General features: G+C 38.6%; 1 protein-coding gene across 2 annotated transcripts in view; it reads right to left on the bottom strand.

Moving 5' to 3' along the window:
• MMP24 (matrix metallopeptidase 24) overlaps positions 1-25099 on the bottom strand; it is a 520603-nt gene that overhangs the window by 312448 nt on the left and 183056 nt on the right. The window contains exon 1 of one of the 2 annotated variants that reach the window (XM_053720963.1): positions 20528-20820. The exons of the other annotated variant lie outside the window; for it this stretch is intronic. Within the exon in view, the coding sequence (XP_053576938.1) occupies positions 20528-20647 (120 nt within the window). The 5' untranslated portion in view covers positions 20648-20820. Of the gene's footprint in view, positions 1-20527; positions 20821-25099 lie in introns of those variants that run through there. 2 annotated transcript variants of the gene reach the window in all.

The following is a 25099-nucleotide window of genomic DNA, read 5'->3' as shown; positions in this document are numbered from 1 at the left end:
AATATATCCCATAAGTAATGGATGATCCGTGGACTGGATACACTTAACAAGAGAAATTGGATTTTGCTCCTTTCTTATAAAGGTAAAAAAGTGTATAATTTGTACAAGAATAATATGGTACCACTTTATCATAATGTAGAATTTCGTAATGTCGTTTATCTTAAACTAAAAATCTAAAAAAATCTAAAATATAGATTAACAATATATTTTCTCCTACTCCCATTGTTTATCTCGCGCAGGATTGGCCCTGCTGGAAATAATTATTATTTTGTAACAAGTGCGAACAACGTTTTTTGATTCTTGCTATTATATATTTGTAAGTATTGAAACGTCTAATATGTTATCACAATGTTGCTAATTTGTGTGGTTATGGTGAGAACCAATGACTATACTGATTACACCTGATAAATAAAAAACTTTGTTTCATTTTCACTGAGGATATTTTCACCAATCCAACGAAAGGGCTGAGCTTAAATAAAGCGCACATGGAGTTGCTAAGTATACGCCCTGAGGAAGCCCCAATGACATTTGGTCACGTGGGGGGTGAAACGGCCGTTGGCGTGTGACGTCATTTGCACAGCTGGGAACCAGCCCCTGATTGATACTCGATGCAGCACACAGCTCTTCTAACTACAGCAGCAAGCAGGCACCGCACCCGGATTTTATACCAAGCTTAAAAGGACTAAAAGCGCACAAAAGTGATTTGTAAAGTATTCATGGACTTACGAGTCTGTAATGGAATGTACTGTCTGGAACATGCATTAAAGCAATATACTTAAGCTTTAAAACAAAATCACAGTGGATGTGGAAAGCCCTATTAACATATATTTTATGTAATTTATACTGCTTGCACTATATAAGTGATTGCCATTATTGCTGTGATTACACATCTACCATTAGAGATACATAGATCCCTATTTAGTACTAAGGTAGCTGGAACCTTTTTTAAATATTGGTGCTACCCTCTGGTCAGGGTGTTGTTTTCTCAATATAAGTGTGTAAATGTATAAGCATGTAATACTTTGTTACATTGTTACAGTTCAGCACATAAGTAACTGGCATAGATCCTAATATTTTTCTCATGGTAACAAGACTCTCATATTCGTTTGGGTTACCCTCTGAGACAGGTGTTGTCAGTTTCATTTGTGCACCATATGAGTGATTACGCATGGATCCCCATTATTATCCATGGTAGCAGATTCCTGTTGGTACACAGGGCTACCCACTGGCAGGGGTGTTGCCTAATAACTCCAAAGCCTATATCTAGGTATTCACCTGCATCATATCAACCTGAGTGAGCTGGCCAGCTTTATCTATGCATTTAATGTACACAATGTATTCTTAAATGTATGTGATTGATTTTTTTGTTTTTTCTTTCTTTGTTTGCACTAATAAATTTATTTTATTTATAACAATCTTGTGTGGTTTTGGTTTAGGGGACCCAGAAGTTGTTTGGTTGCATGGAGGCCTGGAACACCTATTTCTAAATTAATACTTACGTATGGGTGTATTGAATATAACATTTAAATGGAGTGCTGAAATCCCTGTCTCTTTTGGAGAGAACACTACTGTGACCTCTTCAAACTTTTCTTCATTGAGATTTGTAAAAATATTTGTTTACAGGGCCTGCACCCGAATTAATAATTAAGTGGATTTTTGATACCTTCTCCTTAACAGACTCAGTATATTGTATATATTTATGTATCTGTCTGCCTCTCTATTTGTCTTTCTAAAGTCATAATTGTCCAGTATTAAATGTATAGGTACTTGGCATAATTATACAGTGTTCATTTTCAGTGTATAAATGTTTGGCATTGTTATTTAGTAGAGTGCTCACTGCCAATTATCATTATAAAAGGCACCCTCTTCTTTTTTTAGTGTATGAAATAGTGCAGCATATATGTTATCAGTGCAAACAGTAGGTAATCTGCATTAATTATACAGTGCAGCATGTTTATTAGCGTATAGATGTCCTGCATTATCATATAGGGCTCGATTTATCAAAGCTCTACGGCTGCAAGTTCTCACAAGAACTTGCTTGCCATAATTTAACAAGCAGCGGTCACCAGACCGCCGCTTCCCTAACCTCTTTGCCACCTCTAAGGTGGCGAAATTCAATCTCCGCGGTCGAGTCTGACTGTGCGCGGGCAGGGAGAGGGATTGCATGCGAGCGCAAAATTGCGCTCGTGTGCAATGGTGATTACCTGCAGGTAATTTCGCCCCGCCATAGGCGAGCTGAGGCGTACAGGGGCGCGTATACGCACCCCTGTCCTCCTCAGCTTTGATAAAGCTAGCCCATAGTGTAGGGTGTTGTGTTTCTTAGTGTATAAATGTTCATTTTCATGATGTACTGGTCCCCTTGTCAAAACTTGCCAGTACTCCACTGCAGGTTAATGCAATTTAATTTAGGGCTTGAAACATTTATACTTATGCCGAAATGGATCAAGTTGCATTACCAGCTTCTGAGAACTTGCAGTTAAGGCTTGCAAGCGAAATGTCTGCAACCACAAATTTAAGAAGCAGTCTCTGCTTCTTATCCTAGGTGTCAGAGATAAATCAACTCAAACTTGCTTGTTTGGGGTGATTGACAGGCCCTGCTCTCACCAATTAGTTGTCCAACAGCAGGGGGCAGGATTGAAAAACAGTACTCTTTTGCCGTCTTAAATTTTGTCAAGTTGCAATTGCAGAAGGACAGGTTCTTGCTTGAGAACTTTTCTGCTTGCAGCTTGATACATTTTCCTTTTATACATGCTACTATCAGTCTAGATATAATGGTGAAAAAGAAGAGGTCATCCTGCTTCTAGGTTCATGTGTTTTATATATTGTCACCACTGTTTGATTCATTTACTTAAAGCCACCACTGTTTTATAATGTTGTGCATAGCCACCACTTTGGTACATTATGTCATGCAGAAATTAACCCATTATAGCTATTATAACAAATGAGATTCACAATCAAGAATTTCATGTGATAGCAGAAATCTATTTTCTTTATTATCATAGATAAATATCTATACATATCTACAGCTGTTTTACAGATCACTAGAACATTTTGATAAGCAGTAATGGCAAGGTGCATAATTGTTTTGCAGAAGGGGAAGCAACAAAATGTGTCTAATTTAATGATTCACAAAGATAATACAATTTTAAACAACATTCCAATTTACTTCTATTATCTTGTTTGCTTTATTCTTTAGATATAATTTGTTGAAGAAATAGCAATGCACGTGTGAAACCAATCACACGAGGCATCTATGTGCAGCCACCAATCAGCAGCTACTGAGTCTATCTAGATATGCTTTTCAGCAAAGGATATTAAGGGAATGAAGCACATTAGATAATAGAAGTAAATTAGAAAGTCGTTTAAAATTGCATGCTCTTTCAAAATCATGAAAGAAAACATTTGGGTTTCATGTCCCCTTAAATTCCATCTATTGAAGAAAAATTGACTGGTCATCGGAGCAGCTGAGTTTATATTCTCCAATATAAAATCCATTTGAAGGCTGAGTTGGGTCACTGCATTATGTGGTTTCACCCCAGGCAAAAACTGCCAGTAATACATTTATGCTAAGTTACTTTACTACTGACATTTAATATGCTGCTCAGAGTTATCCAAGTTGATGTCATTATTGATTGATGATCTCAGTGAAATGTTTGGAAATCTAATCCACTAAAAAACAAAACTTACGTCATTCTTACTCACGCTTTCCTGAAAGCAGTATTATAATTCTAACCAGCATCTTGATTACACTGTGCATGACAATGTTAGACATTTACAGAATAAAAACAGTAATTGGAAAATATATATGACTAGTGGGAAAGCCTGCCCAGAGGGCAGTCTATTGTGGTGATGGAACCATCAAACCACCCTGCCATTTTTGGAAGGGCAGTCTATTGTGGTGACGGAACCGCCCTGCCATTTTCGGAATCCACCTGGATGCAGCTTATGCAGCATCCAGGTGGATTATTTCACCACCCTGCCATCCAGGTGTATTCTTTTGCACTCTCTCCCCCCTCTCTTATGCTCTCCCTCTCCCCCCTCTCTTATGCTCTCTCTCTCCCCCTCTCTTTTTCTCTCCCTCTCCCCCTCTCTTTTTCTCTTTCTCCCCTCTCTTTTGCTCTCCCTCTCCCCCTCTCTTTTGCTCTCTCTCTCCCCTCTCTTTTGCTCTCTCTCTCCCCTCTCTTTTCCTCTCTCTCCCCATGTCTTTTTTTTTTTAAATTAGGGCACTCCCACTGCCTCCCCTTCCTTGCTAAGCTGCCCACCCACCACACCTCACGCCAGCATCCTGCCATCCGGGTGGATTCCGAAAATGGCAGGGTGGTGAAAGAATCCATCCAGGTGGATTCTATCACTGCCCCTTTTGCGCTCCCTCCCCCCTCTCTTTTGCTCTCTCTCCCCCCTTTCTTATGCTGTCCCTCTCCCCCTACCTTATGCTCTCCCTCTCCCCCCTCTCTTATGCTCTCTCTCTCCCCCCTCTCTTTTGCTCTCTCCCCTCTCTTTTGCTCTCTCCCCTCTCTTTTGCTCATTCTCTCTCCTCTCTTTTGCTCTCTCTCCTCTCTTTTGCTCTCTCTACCCCTCTATTTTGCTCTCTCCCCCCTCTCTTTTGCTCTCTCTCTCCCCTCTTGTTTGCTCTCTCTCTCCCCCTCTCTTTTGCTCTCTCTCCCTCTTTTGCGCTCTCTATCCCCCTCTCTTTTGCTCTCTTTCCCCTCTCTCTTTTGCTCTCTCTCCCCCTTTCTTTTGTTCTCACTCTCCCCCTCTCTTTTGCACACTCTCTCCCCCTCTCTTTTGCTCTCCCTTCCCCTCTCTCTTTTGCTCTCTCTCCACCCTCTTTTGCTCTCCCTCTCCCCTCTCTTTTGCTCTCTCTCTCTCCCCCCTCTCTTTTGCTCTCTCTCACTCTCCTCTTTTTTGCTCTCCCTCTCTTTTCCTCTCTCTCCCCTCTCTCTTTTGCTCTCTCTCCCCCTCTCTTTTGCGCTCTCTCTCGCTCTCTTCCCCCCTCTCTTATGCTCTCTCCCCCTCTCTTTTGCTCTCTCTCTCCCTCTCTTTTGTGCCCTCTCTCCCCCTCTCTTTTGCTCTCTTTCCCCTCTCTCTTTTACTCTCTCTCTCCCCCTTTCTTTTGTTCTCACTCTCCCCCTCTATTTTGAACTCTCTCTCCCCCTCTCTTTTGCTCTCTCTACCCCCCTCTTTTGCTCTCCCTTACCACCTCTCTTTTGCTCTCTCTCCCCCCTCTCTTTTGCTCTCCCTCTCCCCTTTCTTTTTCTCTCTCTACCCCCTCTCATTTGCTCTCTCTCACTCCCCTCTCTTTTGCTCTCCCTCTCTTTTTCTCTCTCTCCCCTCTCTCTTTTGCTCTCTCTCCCCCTCTCTTTTGCACTCTCCCCCCTCTTTTATGCTCTCTCTCTCCCCCTCTCTTTTGTTCTCTCTCTCCCCCTCTCTTTTGCACTCTCTCTCCCCCTCTCTTTTGCTCTCTCTCACCCCTCTCTTTTGCTCTCTCTCCCCTCTCTCTTTTGCTCTTTCTCTCCCCTCTCTTTTGCTCTCTCTCCCCCCTCTCTTTTGCTCTCTCTCCCCCTTCTTTTATGCTCTTTCTCTACCCTCTCTTTTGCTCTCTCTCTACTCTCTTTTGCTCTCCCTCTCCCCCTCTATTTTGCTCGCTCCCCTCTCTTTTGCTCTCTCTCTCCCCTCTCATTAGCTCTCTCTCCCCCCTCTCTTTTGCTCTCCCTCTCCCCCCTCTCTCCCCCCTCTTTTGCTCTCTCTCTCCCCCTCTCTTTTGCTCTCTCCCCCTCTTTTTTGCTCTCTATCCCCCCTCTTGTTTGCGCTCTCTCTCTCCCCCTTTTTCTCTCTCTCCCCCATCTCTTTTGCTCTCTCTCCCCCCTCTCATTTGCTCCCTCTCCCCTCTCTTTTGCTCTCCCTCCCCCCTCTCTTTTGCTCTTTCTCCCCCCTCTCTTTTGCTCCCTCTCCCCTCTCTTTTGCTCTCCCTCCCCCCTCTCTTTTGCTCTTTCTCCCCCCTCTCTTATGCTCCCCTCTCTTTTGCTCTCTCTCTCCCCTCTCATTAGCTCTCTCTCCCCCCTCTATTTTGCTCTCCCTCTCCCCCCTCTCTTTTGCTCTCCCTCTCCCCCCTCTCTCCCCCCCTCTTTTGCTCTCTCTCTCCCCCTCTCTTTTGCTCTCTCTCCCCCTCTTTTTTGCTCTCTGTCCCCCCTCTTGTTTGCGCTCTCTCTCTCCCCCTTTTTCTCTCTCCCCCATCTCTTTTGCTCTCTCTCCCCCCTCTCATTTGCTCTCTCTCTCCCCTCTCATTTGCTCCCTCTCCCCTCTCTTTTGCTCTCCCTCCCCCCTCTCTTTTGCTCTTTCTCCCCCCTCTCTTATGCTCTCCCTCTCTTTTTCTCTCCCTCCCCTCTCTTTTGCTCTCCCTCTCTCTCCTCTCTTGTGCTCTCTCTCTCCCCTCTCTTTTGCTCTATCTCCCCCTGTCTTTTTTTTATTATTTAGGGCACTCCCACTGCCTCCCCTTTCCAGCGGAGCCGTCCACCCGCCCACTCCTCCCGTTGGCACCAGCAGGTAGAAGATCGTTACAGACAATGAGACACACAGTATCACCATCTGTAACGATCAGGCATCTGGCCTCATATGGAGGCAGAGCACCAATCGCGCTCCGGCTCCAAATGCGGCTCATGCCTGAAGCTTCAGGAGCTCCAGTTCTTAGCTGTTATGTTACAGCTGAGAATTTGAGCTCCTAAAGCTGTCTCGAAGCCGCAAGGTGGCTGCGCGCACATCCAACATTCCTTTGAGGATGCGTGCGCAACTGCCAACGGCGATGGACGCTTACAAACACAATTATAGTATAGATATATTTAGCAATTTCTTGAATATACAAATTATTCAACAATGTTTGCTTATAGTCACAAAGGAAATGTGAATACTGTAAGTTAAAGGAATGTAAACATCAGCAAAATGCAATATATCTAAAGGAGTTAAGCATATATTTAAAGTAAGCTTTAAACCAAACGGCAAGCGCTACCGAGGGTGCTGAACCACAACTGTGCCAGCTCCTAACCTTACATTCCTGCTTTTTAATATAAAGATACAAAGAGAACGAAGAAAATTTGATAATAGGAGTAAATTCGAAAGTTTCAATAGGCAGGGCCGTCTTTAAAACAGGGCAAAAGGGGCAGCTGCCCAGGGCCCAGTCTTTGTTGTGGGGCCCAAGAGTCCTAAAAAATTATTATTATTTTTTGGTTCATGCCAGACTGCTGATGTCAGTCCTAACACACACAGTCAGCCCTAATACTGTCACAGTCAAAAGTTCTCTGCTTATATTTATTTGTGAGAAACTGTGCCAAACCGTGCCGGTGTCATGTGACATGCCAAGCTAGTGCCATGTGCTGTTATAGGTGTGCACAGTGCAGCACTGATTGCTAAGCCCTAACTCAGCATCCAGCCAATCCCACTGCATCAGAAAAGGTCCTGCTGGGTTTACCGCTGTTACCAGGTAACTGCTCTGGTGGTGGGGATTGTTCAGGGTAGGGCTGACTGTAGGCGCATGCAGCAGAAAGCTGCAGCAGAAGGCACATGAGGATTTGAACATCTGTGCAGCTGCAGACACTGCTCTCTTCAGTCTTGAGGCTGTATGGCTTGTCTCACACTGTATACATGCAGTCTTGGACAGACAGCATCCAGTCTGCTTGTCCCCTTAGACCTGCTCTTTCTGCTGTGGCCCTCAGATCAACTAACTGAAGTTTGTTAGGGGAACAGTGCTTTGTAGAAAGGTGTCAATGGGAAGAATAAGTGCACACACGTGCAGGGTTAGAGGGAAGTGACATGTGCTTCTGTGGCTGATGTATAGTGTCATGCTGATACTTCACACATTAAGGTAATGGGACAGTCAAGTAAAAAAAAACCTTTCATGTTTTCATCATCAAATAGAGCATGTAATTTTAAACAACTTTCCAATTTACTTTTATCATCAATTTGCTTTGTTCTCTTGGTATTCTTAGTTGAAAGCTAAACCTAGGAGGTTCATATGCTAATTTCTTAGATCTTGAAGGTCGCCTCTAATCTAAATGCATTTTGATAGTTTTTCACCACTAGAGGGCATTAGTTCACATGTTTAATATAGATAGCATTGAGCTCATGCACATGAATTTACCATGGAGACAGCTCTGATTGGCTAAAATGCAAGTCTGTCAAAAGAACTGAAATAAGGGGGCAGTCTGCTGAGGCTTAGATACAAGGTAATTACAGAAGTAAAATGTGTATAATTATAACTGTGTTGGTTATGCAAAACTAGGGAATTGGTAATTAAGGGATTATCTATCTTTTAAAACAACAAAAATTCTGGTGTTGACGTCCCTTAAGGTTTATTTTTATAGATTTTTTTTCTCTCTGTCTCAGATTTTACAGCTTCCCATAGTAGTTCTGCTGTTCCAGTCAGTAAACTTGTGTGTACATACATTTGTGTGTGCTCTGTAGTGTGTGTTTGCGTGTACATGTGTATGCTCTGGAAAGTGTGTGTTTGTGTGTACATGCATATGTGTATGCTCTGAAGAGTGTGTGTTTATGTGTACTTGTGTATGCTCTGGAGAGTGTGTATTTGTGTGTACATGCATATGTGTATGCTCTGAAGAGTGTGTGTTTATCTGTACTTGTGTATGCTCTGGAGAGTGTGTGTTTATGTGTACTTGTGTACGCTCTGGAGAGTGTGTGTTTGTGTGTACATGTGTATTCTCTGGAGAGTGTGTGTTTATATGTACATGTGTATGCTCTGGAGAGTGTGTGTTTGTGTGTACATGTGTATGCTCTGGAGAGTGTGTGTTTGTGTGTACATGTGTATGCTCTGGAGAGTGTGTGTTTGTGTGTACATGTGTATGCTCTGGAGAGTGTGTGTTTGTGTGTTCATGTGTATGCTCTGGAGAGTGTATGTTTGTGTGTACATGTGTATGCTCTGGAGAGTGTGTGTTTGTGTGTACATGTGTATGCTCTGGAGAGTGTATGTTTGTGTGTACATGTCTATGCTCTGGAGAGTGTATGTTTGTGTGTACATGTGTATGCTCTGGAGAGTGTATGTTTGTGTGTACATGTCTATGCTCTGGAGAGTGTATGTTTGTGTGTACATGTGTATGCTCTGGAGAGTGTATGTTTGTGTGTACATGTGTATGCTCTGTAGAGTGTATGTTTGTGTGTACATGTCTATGCTCTGGAGAGTGTATGTTTGTGTGTACATGTGTATGCTCTGGAGAGTGTGTGTTTGTGTGTACATGTGTATGCTCTGTAGAGTGTATGTTTGTGTGTACATGTCTATGCTCTGGAGAGTGTATGTTTGTGTGTACATGTGTATGCTCTGGAGAGTGTGTGTTTGTGTGTACATGTGTATGCTCTGGAGAGTGTATGTTTGTGTGTACATGTCTATGCTCTGGAGAGTGTATGTTTGTGTGTACATGTGTATGCTCTGGAGAGTGTATGTTTGTGTGTACATGTGTATGCTCTGGAGAGTGTGTGTTTGTGTGTACATGTGTATGCTCTGGAGAGTGTATGTTTGTGTGCACATGTCTATGCTCTGGAGAGTGTATTTTTGTGTGTACATGTGTATGCTCTGGAGAGTGTATGTTTGTGTGTACATGTGTATGCTCTGGATAGTGTATGTTTGTGTGTACATGTCTATGCTCTGGAGAGTGTATGTTTGTGTGTACATGTCTATGCTCTGGAGAGTGTATGTTTGTGTGTACATGTGTATGCTCTGGAGAGTGTATGTTTGTGTGTACATGTCTATGCTCTGGAGAGTGTATGTTTGTGTGTACATGTGTATGCTCTGGAGAGTGTATGTTTGTGTGTACATGTGTATGCTCTGGAGAGTGTATGTTTGTGTGTACATGTGTATGCTCTGGAGAGTGTGTGTTTGTGTGTACATGTGTATGCTCTGGAGAGTGTATGTTTGTGTGTACATGTGTATGCTCTGGAGAGTGTATGTTTGTGTGTACATGTCTATGCTCTGGAGAGTGTGTGTTTGTGTGTACATGTGTATGCTCTGGAGAGTGTATGTTTGTGTGTACATGTCTATGCTCTGGAGAGTGTATGTTTGTGTGTACATGTCTATGCTCTGGAGAGTGTATGTTTGTGTGTACATGTGTATGCTCTGGAGAGTGTATGTTTGTGTGTACATGTCTATGCTCTGGAGAGTGTATGTTTGTGTGTACATGTGTATGCTCTGGAGAGTGTGTGTGTGCACATGTATATGTGTATGCTCTGGAGAGTGTGTGTATATATGGGTTAAGGGAGTTTGTTATGTTAGGCATTCCCTTGGTATTCATGAGTAGTAATTTTGCTGTACAGTGGCTGTCTAAACAATAAATATGTAGTGAATATCCCAAAACTGGTTAGATCCTTTTAGGGGGGCCAAAATAAATTCTTGCACCGGGGGCCCTGTAGACATTAGGTCCGCCACTGATTTTTTACTATGCGATGCCGTGCATTGCATAAAATATTTATGTACTTAAAAAAATATATAAAAAAAATTAAAAACCAACATTTAATTAATTAATTAATTTGAAAATATATAAAATTAATCCACAGTGGATGAATTTATATGTATATTTTTCTTATTAGTACTGCTTATGTCCAGTTTCACATATTGCAATTTATTTAATTTTTTTTTTTTAAATGATTAGCCCAACAGTGGATGATCCACTGCTGGGCTAATCATTTAAAAAATAAATTGATTTAGTTGTTTTTTGGGATGTTGGGGTGGAGAGCGAAATTGCATGGGCGGGGGGCAAGAAAATGTTTGCCCAGGGTCCAGTCAGTATTAAAGACGGCCCTGGCAATAGGAGTAAATTAGAAAGTTGTTTAAATTTTTTCATATGCCTTTAAGGCACCAATGCACGCAGCAACGTTTAGCCATCAATCACAGACAATGTTAGTCTCAAGATCTTCAAAAACCTTGGCGCTGCAACAAATGCAGCTAAAACTAGTGATTGGATATACTATGAAACAGGTCAAGATACACAAAGTATAAAGTCTTTGGCCTTAGTAGTAAGAATCAGCAAAATAATTAAAATGCAGTGATAAATTTATTGATACAATGTTAAACACATAAAAAAGCTGATCAGCATATGAAAAAAATAATAATAAAAATGAAAATAATAACAATGTAACAAACGATAACTTGATACAATGAGAACGAATAACAGTGTAGCATAAGAAATAAAAAATAAAAAGTACAATAAAGACAAATGGACCCTGAAACTAATGTGGAATCCAAACGATGAAGTCCGGAATAGAAGTTAAGCAATCGACATCCACAGCTGATTCCTTGAAAAGCAGAATGGAGCTGGAACGACAAACGGATCCAAATCAAACACAAGCAGAGAACCAAAATTAAGGTGTTCAATTTTACTTACACCATATCTTGGTCTCTGCAGTGGCGATGAATCCTCTTTGCAAGCTGCAGCGGAGCCGGATAAGCCTTTTGTGCGAATACCGGAGTTACTTTGCTCAAGTTCAGGACAGCACAGAAGCCGGTCTGTGATAGTTGTATGACGTAGCGTCAGGTAGTGTAGTGGGAGGAGCAACGCGTTTCAGCCCGGTCAAGGCCTTTGTCAAGCTCCAGAGAGGTGTGATACAGGAGCTTTTAAACCTGTATCCTCTATGATCATTGGTTGAATACCACAGATAGGAGTGCCTTATACATAAAAGACATAATAATAGCAATTGCGCCAAGGCACAAATTAATACAGAACGATGTGCAAATTAGTAGTTAGTCACAGTACATTATCGCTCAATAATTGATATCCAATAAAAAGATCCATATAGCAGACAATATGATAAGGATAAACATAAAAATAAACATAAATATAAACACCCTAAACTTTAATATACTTTATATATATTTATACTGATCTTGGGACAATTATAAACATTGGCTGAAAAAAGTTTTCTTTATGTTACTGAGACCAAATTACCGAAAAAATAGATACATTTTTCTTCTCTGTGTAAAAATACTGACATGTATCATCGAATATCCAATCAATTACCACAAAATAGAAAAATGTATATATTAACAATATATTGAAATAAAAAAAATAAAAAAATTGATATATAAAAAAAATGATATAAAAAAATTAATAATATAAAAAAAATTAAAAAATTTATATAAAAAAAGAAAAAAATAATAATAATAATAAAAATATAAATTGATGTAAAGATGAGTGGAAGTAAAAATGTGTATAATCAATGACCATACAAAAATACTACTTGATAACGAATTGCCATAATAAATTACAGAAGATTACAGGGGATAGAAGTTTTTTTTTCGGTAATTTGGTCTCAGTAACATAAAGAAAACTTTTTTCAGCCAATGTTTATAATTGTCCCAAGATCAGTATAAGTATATATAAAGTATATTAAAGTTTAGGGTGTTTATATTTATGTTTATTTTTATGTTTATCCTTATCATATTGTCTGCTATATGGATCTTTTTATTGGATATCAATTATTGAGCGATAATGTACTGTGACTAACTACTAATTTGTACATCGTTCTGTATTAATTTGTGCCTTGGCGCAATTGCTATTATTATGTCTTTTATGTATAAGGCACTCCTATCTGTGGTATTCAACCAATGATCATAGAGGATACAGGTTTAAAAGCTCCTGTATCACACCTCTCTGGAGCTTGACAAAGGCCCTGACCGGGCTGAAACGCGTTGCTCCTCCCACTACACGCTACCTGACGCTACGTCATACAACTATCACAGACCGGCTTCTGTGCTGTCCTGAACTTGAGCGAAGTAACTCAGAGAATTCCGGTATTCGCACCAAAGGCTTATCCGGCTCCGCTGCAGCTTGCAAAGAGGATTCATCGCCACTGCAGAGACCAAGATATGGTGTAAGTAAAATTGAACACCTTAATTTTGGTTCTCTGCTTGTGTTTGATTTGGATCCGTTTGTCGTTCCAGCTTCATTCTGCTTTTCAAGGAATCAGCTGTGGATGTCGATTGCTTAACTTCTATTCCGGACTTCATCGTTTGGATTCCACATTAGTTTCAGGGTCCATTTGTCTTTATTGTACTTTTTATTTTTTATTTCTTATGCTACACTGTTATTCGTTCTCATTGTATCAAGTTATCGTTTGTTACATTGTTATTATTTTTATTTTTATTATTATTTTTTTCATATGCTGATCAGCTTTTTTATGTGTTTAACATTGTATCAATAAATGTATCACTGCATTTTAATTATTTTGCTGATTCTTACTACTAAGGCCAAAGACTTTATACTTTGTGTATCTTGACCTGTTTCATAGTATATCCAATCACTAGTTTTAGCTGCATTTGTTGCAGCGCCAAGGTTTTTTCAAATCTTGCTCTATTTTGGGACAAGTTTTTTAAATATATTATTTTGGTCTTGTTGTAGAGATAGGGGTATCTCCGTTTTTCCCTTGGTCTATTAGTGTTTTTAATCTATTCCAGCGCAGGGTAACACTTATCCTTGTTTTAAATAGTCTCAAGATCTGCAGTGCATTGTCAATCCTGAGCTGACTTTAGCTACACAGACACACACTTTGGAGCCCTTACCACTCATATACCTTAAATAGTAGATTTATTTATATATTTATATATATATATATATATATATATATATAAATCTGCACATACCTACATAAATTAACATATTTAGACATATATATATATATATATATATATATATATATATATATGTATATACATATAGGCTTACCAGAAGTCCCACTTTTATTGGGATTGTCCCTGTTTGGAGGCGTTGTCCCAGTGTCCCACCCGGTTGTTCATTCTGTCCCAGTAGGGTTGCCACCTCCGGATTTCAGACCACCTGAAATCCGGACACATTATTCAAAATGACTGGACAGTGACTCTCCAGCATAGTTGGATACTGGTACTTTGTTACATACAGCCCTGCTTAGCTTAACGTTCGTGTCCTTCACAGTTTACATTTAGTAATACAGTGAGCAGTATAGGGTTTTTTAATTTTGTAGTATTACTTGGTTTATTTTTGTAGGAATTTAACACCCCCCGACCCCTGGTGACATCACCGGTGATACACCTTTAGGGGAATCATATGGGTATGACCAGGAAGTACAGACAGGCAGGATATTTGGTGTGGATCTTGCTTTACTTCATAGAGAATAGCATTTTGGCTGTAATCTTCCTGCATTATGGTATAGAGTAGCCCTTAAAACAGCTTTAGCAGATATGTGTTTCTTTTATACTTATTTCATTCAATGTTGTATTTATACCTTATCAGCATTTGGCTCTGTTCCTTAATTAGACACATAAAACACATATTACACTGCAGATATTAAATTGTGTGATGTATACGCTTTACACTATTTTATGAAATTGATAATTATGTTTGATGTTTGGCATTATTTAGAATCTGAGATTTGGATGAATGATTTATTTGCTCATGTTGTGTATGGGTTGTCATGACAACGTAATGGTGCTTTTTTCACTAGGGGGGTGGTGTTATGGTTTATTTAAATTGTGTGATTCACTTGTTGTTTTACTAAGGAAGGGTAGAGTATCCACGAAACATTACACACATAAAAGCTATTACTTTAAAAGGACCGGTAGTTGTCATGCCCCCTTGACCATGCCCCTGACCACACCCCCATGGCCCCACACCTCTAAAAATTATGGTAAGCCTATATATATATATATATATACATATATATATATTTTTATTTAACTGTATACATTCAAATATATATATATATATATATATATATATATAGAGGTATAGATAGAGATTTTAAAACAAATTTAACTGTATACATTCATATATATAGGTATAGATAGAGATTTTAAAACAAATCATATATATATATATTTAAAAATAAAAAGAACATTTTCTTTCGTGTGAAGAATATTGCAATGGGAAATATGCATAACTACCTTTGGGTTGAGCGCACTTGGTCTAACGCAGTGTTGGGTTAGCGCACCAGCAAAAAGTGTTATTTTTTTTTCATCAACATCCTCCATTGAAGTCTCTAGGGAGGAGAAGTTAATATGGTCCCAATATCCGAAGTCCTGAAGTTAGCTTGCATTGGGTTTTCGAATGCGCTCTTTCCAAGTTTATTTCTGGCAGTAATCTGGCCCATAGTTGTGGGTAATCAATAGTGCAGTTATAGCATTATTTAGCACATTAAAGCATTTTATTATTGCTTATTTATGTCCCTTCAAAGAAAGTGAATTCATGCAGTAGAGCCAAGCAAATACCATAAAATCTGCCCCATATCCACCTAGGAGTGCACCCCTGAGTCTATGTATCCTCTGAGATGGCTAATTAGGCAATATTGTGCATGCACTGAGCTGTCTCACATAATCCATAGATTCAGGAGCACACTCTGTAAGTAAGGAGTCTAAGAGGTCGGCAGAGTGGCATTTAATTGGCTCTACCAACCGCTTTCCTTTTTTTCTTTTAAATAAAGCCGCTGTCAGTGGAGATGGGGGCTGATGGCCAGAATCTTGAAAGGGCACCAGAGGGGATGTGAAAGAACCCTTTTTTTTAGCAGTTTGTAAGCCCTGAAGGTAAGCTATAAGTTAGTGGTATGCAATGCTTCAACTGCATTGCACTTTCTTACATGTTTACCATTTTGAAATATGTTAATAAGACACAGGAGAATGTGCATTCAAGGCTCTAAAGCAAATCATTATTATTTTTTATTCCCATAAATAACCATAAAATATTATTTTATTTTTATAAAATGAATATAAACTAGCACATCATAAATAACACATATATTTTGCATAAAAAATATACTTTGTTATGCTGCAGTACACATCTCTATTCAAGATGGCATCTCCACAACACTGGCTGTAACACAAAATACATCATTGTAGGATTATTAAAGAGAAATTTTGGTGGAAAAATTACATTTATGATTTGTTACAACATGTAATTTGAGTCCTAATAGCTTGTGAGCTATATGTGTTCATCCCAAGCAAAGGGGTTAAACACATTGGTATAGTCCCACTTGGGAGCCACAAGCATTGCAGCTCGCACTGGTGATTGACGGGACTTTGTGGCTGCTACAGATTGGCTCATCAACTATTTCCTGCTCAAGATGAGCTTGGGACAACTCTTGGATTGCACTTTATCTATGTGTTTTACCTGGGAAATTAAACACATAGGGTTCCAAAGAAAGTAGTGCAAAATGGCATGTTTTAACCAATTAGAACAGGTAATTTTTCACTATTATGTGAACTTGCCATGAATAAAAAATCTTAGTGAAACTGAATGTGGGGCTTGATCACTTATTTTCATACAAAAAAACCCCACCAAAAACAACTATATGTGACAGTAAAAAACTACAGTTTAACCAAATAAATATGCAGTTTATCATTGTGCCTTCTGCTACAATTGCCAAAAAAAAACAACAACACTTTAGTAGAACAAAGGGCATTTTATGGGCATTTATTACATATAAAAAAAACTCTAAACATTAGCAAAAATGCAGCTGTATACTTTCTGCTTAAACACAGACCTAGTGACATCCAATGGATGTAATTGGTATACATGGCATAATTCTTCTGGGAGGTTTAGCAAGTAAATGCTGCAGATCTCTGCATCTTCCAGTAGCTTTCTTTCGCATGACAGGGCTGTTAGAATAGAGTAAAATGATTTTTTCCATCATAGGAAGGAGCAAAGACTGTGGGGTCTATTTAACAAGGGCCGAATGGCCCCTGTTCCCCTTGTTTCCGCTGGAGCCTTCAGGCTCGCCGGAAACAGGAGTTAAGAAGCAGCGTATAGCAATAAGCCCGATCATGTACGATCGGGCTGATTGACACCCCCTGCTAGCGGCCGATTGGCCGCAAATCTACAGGGGGCGGTATTGCACCAGCAATTCACAAGAACTGCTGGTGCAATGATAAATGTCGACAGTGTATGCTGTCGGCATTTATCGATGTGCATCGGACATGGTTCGCTATAGCAGATCATGTCTGTCCGCACATATATAAATAGACCCCTGGGAGTCCATGAAAGTAGGGTACTTTCTCAAAATATATTAAAAAGGGCATTTATTTTACAACTTTTTTAAGATCAGACTACATTAACTACACCTAATAAATAAATGTTTTCATAAGCCTTAGTGAAAATCAGTAGTTACAAGGACATTAAACTAAAACATGAATTCCCCAAAAATGGCTAGATTACAAGTGGAGTGCTATATATTTAACTTTTGATGCCCATCGCTGTGCGACTTACCCCCTTCACTGCGCTAGGTCCTCTGCCGTGTCTCACAGCATGAGAACGAAGCTCCCATTTGAGCCTATGGAATCGCACCCTCGTGAGCGCAAAGCTTCCATGCAATGCAAATGTGAGGTTGTGTTCGCATTACGCCTTACTAATAATACCAGCGCACAATTTTGCACTCAACTCATAATCTACGCCGAAATGTTTAATTTAGTATTTAAAAAACTTGTTGCAATGCCCCTTGATTATCTATTTTGCCAGCTTTTCTAGTTATTTAACTATGACCCTAGAGAAACTGTATTCTATTCTATGGAATCCAGAACACTAACCCTACGACATGCTATACAGTGATTGCCTGATCAGTGTGGGAGCCCATTTATATCTGTCCCTAATTGGCCTAAGCAGAGGAGATAATAGAAAAATATTAAAACTACTTTTGAAGTGTCCCTACCCTGAACTGGCTTGTGAGTCTTACAATGCAGTGCTTTCTTGCTGATATATACTATAAAAATGAGTTTAATCCTTTAAACAATTGATTTTAATGATTAAAATCTATTTCATTTTTTTTTCAAGGTGAGCTTTTTGAGGATTATGTTTTAGTTTATCAGATGTTTCCAACATTTTAGAGGCAATGCATAAATTAAATTAAAATCTTACCCAAACTCAATTTCAACGGGCTACTTCAGCTTTCGTAATTTCCAATGTGATGTAAAAAAAAAAATTGAAATGTGAAGTGTGTTCATTAGTTCTCAGAAAAATTGAACAGTGTAATTGAACTAATCAAGGTTATAATATGTTTAAAATGTAAATTTCTTCCTTAACATATAAATTGCAGTAAACATTGTAATCTAAAAGAAAAGTACAAATGCTACTTAGTGCTTGTGGAATGGGATTGTAATAAATTGATTAAACCACTGATTCAGATAATATAACTGAAGGTTTTGGGATTGTCACTGATCATAGCTGGTATAAGGCTATTATTGTGTTGTTTCCTCTGCATGTGATTTGCTTATTGCAATCTGAACCAACGCACAATGCTTGTGCAGCAACTAATGATGCTTGTTGGGCATCTTGCTCCCCTCAGCCAATCCACTCACCTCCTCCTTTTCTGGCCCAGCAGCTTCCTCTTTGCTATTTATACACAGTCTGTTGAAACATCTATTTTTGGAAAAATGGTTCCTGAATTCCATAGGTCTTTTATCCAACTATTGCTAATATCTAGATGCAATCTGTTTATAATCTACTCAGATATTCATCATTTTCCAAAATGCTTAAGAATTCCAAAATAGCAGGGTTTTGGTGTTGTGTGCATGCTGGCATTGTGCACATGCTGCTCTCAGTTTCTTGCCATGTAACACATGATACAATGGATACAACAATATACAATCTAGTTTACGTAAACCAATTTGGTTTGATTAACAGAAATGTAAAACCATTTCTTGGTACAATTGCTTCACCTTATATTATACAGCACTGAGCGCTAGTTATTACAGCATGTTGTACCAAAACATAAACATTGAACTAGAAAAGGTTTTATTATGTAATGGGTTTGCTAACATTTGAAACAGATTCACTGTGTTTTGTTTTGTTTGTTTGTTTTTTTGTATAGCTTGAAATGTCTAAGAGTTTATTACGTTTTATCTCCTAATTAGCAACAAGGGCAAGATTTGTAATTTGCTCTTTTTCTAAGAAAAACTGCATTTATCTTTTTTACTATGTCAATTGTTATTTTCATTGTTGTTTCATAATTATTAGAATGCATTTTTCCATTCTAATGATTTTTGTGTTTTTAAAACTTTATATTTATATGGCATTTTATAACTGTTTTGGGATGTTTGGGATATGCAAAATGTAATACACACATTTGGAATATCAAAAACAAATTTGTTGTGCTTTAGTCAGGTCTGTAATACATTGAAAAATGTATGTGAATGTAATTTGTGTTTTTCCATTATCAATTAAATAACCATAAACTGATCGTGTTCCCTTTTGTTCCATTTGCAATTGATGTTTTCAGATAAAATGTAATATTTGCAACCAAAATCACTAAATGGGTTTCATGAAGACTTCATAATTTTCATCAGACATTCCTGTAAATGGTTCAATGTTTGTATCTCTAAAACTGTAATAACCACCCAAAAGCTTACTTGATAATTTAATAGTGACAGTGCCACTTACCTACATATTTGGAAGACAAGTTATTGAACACTTAAGCAGAGCAGCACTTTCATGATTTATACATTTAGTATATATTTGTGCATAAGGTTTGAAAACATTACATTGTTATCATATTAAATGGTCAAATTAAAATGTAAACTGTACATCTTGTAAACGAATGCATTCCCCTTGACTAATGATTTTTCTTCCCTGAATGATCAAACCTAATTATACTTCCCAGACATGCACTTACCATAGTATCCAAGCTACTACACATATAGATGCTTACCCAACCATTCATTCCACAGAAGTACATTATAGTGTACTCTGCAATTTACTGCATGCCCAAGTAGCAACAAATCTGCACATATACAGAACATGAAATATGACCCAATTAATACCAGTTAAAGATAAAAAGTCATTCTAAACACTGTTTTACTATTTAACAAATTACACCAAAAATGCATACATTGTAGTCTATAAAATCAAAGAAAGGCAATATACATTTTAAATAAAAGATGTTATGGTATGGAGCAGCATAAGCACCGCACATTTTGTATTGTATCACATGTTTACAGTGCATACTACCAGTGGTACCCAGTACGTACAAGTATGTTTTGCTTTGCTTTAAGAACTATGCATAGGGTAGGGCTGCAGTCGGGTAGCTGAGAAGCTTAGCACCCTTGCTTCTGCATTTGTTATTTTCTGACCCGTTTAACCCCTTGGCTGCCAACGACAAAGAGCTTACACGTCTTCCCTTATGGAACAATATACATTACAAGGCTGCACTCAGGTAGCAACTCTGCATCATAGATTTTTACATCTGACCCTCCTTTAACCCCTTGGCAATCAGAGGGTTAGCATATTTCCCTTATAAACTATACAGAGTGTGCACCTGCCCTTAGGTGGTTGAGAACCTTAAAAGACCTGCTGCTGCCACATGAATTGCTAACACATGACCCGCTTTTAACCCCACTACTGAGGTAAGCATTGCCTCCTTTATGAAATACGCACAATGCAGGGTTATGCTGGGGTGCGAGAGACAAATGATTTTAACAACTGCCCCCCTTTTGCCTATTTTCCAGTCAGAGAAGGCTACAATACTATGCGTTGCAGCCTTCTCTAGCAAGCAAGTTAACGGTGGACTCACACTGACCTACCTCCACAATGAAGGTCTTCTCCTCTCCACAAACCGAAGCCACAAAAAAATGCAAAAAACAGGTTTTTATACAAAATCCCAGAACCTTAGCTTTCCGTCTCTTTATTCCAAATTCAGCCATAACGAACGCTATGGTTGATCCTGTGCTGTCAGCATCTACATGGGTATCACAAGCACCCTCCAGGTTTTACATTACATCCCCGGGGGATGCCGCGCCTAGTCCCGAAGAGCTGAGGCCCAAGGTGCGGCAGGTGAGGTGCCCATCCCTGGCACGGAACAATAGCATGGGGCGGGATGACCTCGGCGGCGTGGAGGAACCTGCGCCTCCTCACATTACACAGTGGCGGCTTCACATCGTAGCAATAAAATGATGGGCAAAAAATGCCTTAGTAACAACCAGAGCAGTGTCACGGAGCGCCGGGCCAATTGCTGAGCAGGGGCAGAGCTACGCGGGCGATGATGCTGCACCTCTCTGCCTTATCACTGGGAGGATAGGTTGAGAGAGATGCTGAGGAGAGGACTTATTATATCGTCTGCATGCGAGACGTAGATTAGTAAGCAGCAGCAGGCATGGAAGATTTGTTTTCTTCCTGCTACCCAGATTAGTTTCCAGGTTGGTAGGCGTTTCTGATTCACTGTTGTTAGCCAGATGTGTGTGTAGGTATACAGTATATGTGTGAAGATGCTGGTTTTGTGGCAAATATAGATGTATTTGTAGACATATTACCCGCCCTGCGCGGATGTTTTTAATACAAAGGTTTATTTTCACCAGAACTAGCAAAATACCCTGCAATCTAAAGGGTTTCACATTTTCTCTGGTAACATAAACAAACGTGTTTTCAGTAATTTCCATCATATCATCTACAAGGCTCTTTTGTTACCTGAAGGCCTGATGACATTTTTAAACTTTGTGCCTGATTTTTGCATTAAATACAGCAGTGGATGGACTTGCTGTATCATGAGTACTTCCTTTTAGAAATAAAATATTTGGGTTATTGTTGTCTGCCTGTCTATATGCTTTAGATGCACATTATTTATATCTAAAATATATTTTTTACATCAAACAATAAGCTGATATTTCTAATTAAGGAATTGATCACAATCTATCCTTTGATAATTATCAGCATGTTAACAGCTGCTGATTAGCTGTTTTCGATGTTGATGCAATCACAATCAGTTTATCAAATAAATAGAATAAGTACACATTGCTCACACTTTTTTTACATGAAACAATAAGCTGATATTTCTAATAAAGGAGTTGATCACAATCTATCCTTTGATAATTATCAGCATGTTAACAGCTGCTGATTAGCTGTTTTCGATGTTGATGCAATCACAATCAGTTTATCGGCAGCACTTTTTCATTATCATAGTCCATCCTATTATATAAAAGGCCAAGTGTGTTTGTCTGAAGCTGTCATTTGCAGTAGAGACCGCACGAGGACAAACACACCTGGCCTTACCTGACAATCCATGCTGTTTGCGGCGAAAGTGGGTGTGTAGCGGGATGGGAGCGTGGCTGGACGGGACCAGGCGCTGGGCGCGGCCGGGCACGGTCTGCACGACAGAGAGGAGAGAGAAAAAGAAAGAGAGGGGGAGACACAAAAAGAGATAGGAAAGAGCTAAAGAGAGGGGGAAGAGCAGAAGAGAGGGGAAAGTGCAGAAGAGAGGGGGGAGAGAGAGCAAAAGAGAGAGGAGAGAGACAGAGCAAAAGAGAGAGGGGAGAGAGTGAAGTGCAAATTAAAACTCCACCATGAGTGTTAATTGCGCTAGAAGTAAGATTTTTGCGCTTGTTTGGTTGCGCTTGTATTATGAATTGAAAGTAAACTGTTTTCAATCTAGTGGTAACCCAACTAGCGCAAAAATCCTAAATTAGAATGTTGCGTGCATGTCCACGTATTTGCCCATTGAAATCAATGGAGAGAAAAAAATGTGCAAAAAACACCCACTCTTGCACAAACACGATCGCATATTCTCATTTGCGCTAAACCAACATAAAAATATAAATATTTCACATTGTAATGTTCTGCACATAGCAGAATATGTTCTATTTATTCATAAATTAATATTTCTACATACATCTGATGCTATTTTGGTACAATATATATCTATACCTATATATACATGATTATACATAGGTATAGATATATAGATAGTAGATACATATAGGAATATCTATTTAGAAATACATAGCACATATTCTGCTATGTTCAGAACATTGGAATATTAAATATTTATAGTAAATGCATAGTTAAACCTTTATTAAATATGAATATCGCATAAATATGCTTTTACATGTTTGTATCTACTTAATTGCAAAGGGCTCTAATGCACACACACACACACATATATATATATATATATATATATATATATATATATATTTATATTTATATATGTGTGTGTGTGTACATACATATTTTTGTGTTTATATGTGTGTGTATAGATGTCTGTAAATACATATATACACATATAAATACACATGTACACATATATACACACATGTATATGTATCTCAATGTCTAAGCCCTTTGCCTGCCTTTCACCTGAGATCTCATATTTTTCAGCCTTTATAGCTTTTGTGTGCACTTTTTGTTATAAGATGGTGTTATTATAAGTGGAACTATACTTTGTAAAAAAAATTTTTGTGTGTTTTGTGCAACGTTTTAGTTTTCGCAAAACAGTTAACCAGAGCTCTGAAGTTGCAGTAATGATTACTTTCAACTCGTAATTTGAGCGGTAAGCCGGATGAGCACAAACACTGAGAATATACCCCATATTGCTCAGGCGCAAACGTTTGCACTCCACTCATAATCTAGCCTGTGTGTTTAACTTCTGCAAAGGGGTAAGTCGTGCAGTGATGGGCAGCAAAGTTTAATATATATGTATATGAATATATCCATTTATATGTATGTGTTACTATGTGTATATACACATATTAACACATAAATATATATTTATATAAGCATATTCATATATAGACTAGAGTAATAACACAGTCCTTATAGACCGCAATGTAAAGGCACGTTTTCTAACACCCCACATCTGCACACTTTAACCCCTTAAAACTACTTGGTGCAGTTATTATTTAAAAAAAAAATATATATGCTTTATTTTATTTTAATAAAATAACTTTACACTTTATTTTGGGGCAATGTTTTAATTAACCAGAGATCTGATGTCTAGTTAATGAATGCTAGTGCAAAGTGCTACCTCGAGCTTGCGGTAGCATTAACCAGCCACTCATAATGGCTGGTTATTTAACGTGCTCCCGTAAATAACAATGTTGCCTGTTTATGGGGCACGTTAAATTAGCGCTCCACTTGTAATCTATCCCACAAAGGACTGTGACATACAAATTCCATTGTATTTTAATAATTGCAGTGAATGCTGCATGATCAGTCTTGTAAGTAGAACTGAATACATAAGTAGGGCTAGATAATAACACTGATTCATGGAGAAACAAGCAAAGAAATACAGATGCATAAAATAAGACTAAAAACTAAAAATTCAATACAAGAGGTGGAGGGTCCTTCAACCTACAGGATTGTTAGAACCCCCCATATGTACTTCTGTAATTATAGCTACTATATTTAGGACACTGTAGGGAGGACAGCAGGGGCAGAAACTGTATTTCACGTCACTGCTCATTACTTCATCACTGTTGAAGCAAACAGGGATGTATATCTGGCAGAGTTAGGCTTATGAAGCCTGTAGTGCACTTTGAGTTCTTAGAATTGTTGAACCCACAATTTTCAGACTTAAATTACAGGTAAGGTTTTGTGTGTGTGTGGGGGGGGGATTAATGAATAATAAGTATATGCAAGGATGTTGTACTTTATATAATTTGACATTTTATGTTACAACCCATTTATCTTTACTGTCCCTTTAAAGGGACAGTATACACCAATTTTCTTATAACTGCATGTAATAGACAATACTATAAAGAATAATATGCACAGAAACTGATATAAAAATCAAGTATAAAACTGTTTAAAAATTTACTTAGAAGCTCCCAGTTTAGATCTGTTGAAAATGCTAGCTAGAACACCCACCGAAAGTGGTTGTATAGCAAACTTTGGGGCTTGGTTTGGAGTCTGAAAATCAGTGCAATGTTTTCTTTTTAAACCTGCATAGGTTATATAAATACATCTACAAGACATTTATGCAAAGAAAAAACTAGTATATAATGCCCCTTTAAGCTAGCTCAACAGTGATGCTTTTTGTAGGCTTAGAACATGCAACTCTGAGCTTTCATACCCAAACTTGTTATCTTAGATTCCCACTCAAAAAATCTTCCTAAAACCTAAACAGAATGTGTTAATATGCCTGTAAATTCCAAAAGCATCAATACAAAAATTAAATTGCTATCTCAGATCACTATAACGTCTGAAATCATCATAAAAGTTAACTGCCTTTTTTATCTTAGAACAAATTGTCCTGAAAGTTAAAATCAATTTGCTCTCTTAGATCAAATCATCATAAAAGTAAAATTTAATTAGCTATGTCAAACCAATGGAACTTCCATAATCACCATAAGACTCATATCTGGTTGTATCTTGTCTATACTTTC

Source organism: Bombina bombina, chromosome 1 (genome assembly GCF_027579735.1).
Source record: "Bombina bombina isolate aBomBom1 chromosome 1, aBomBom1.pri, whole genome shotgun sequence".
NCBI lineage: Eukaryota > Metazoa > Chordata > Amphibia > Anura > Bombinatoridae > Bombina > Bombina bombina.
Note: the sequence above shows the minus strand (reverse complement) of the source record. Positions and strands in the feature narration are given on the sequence as shown.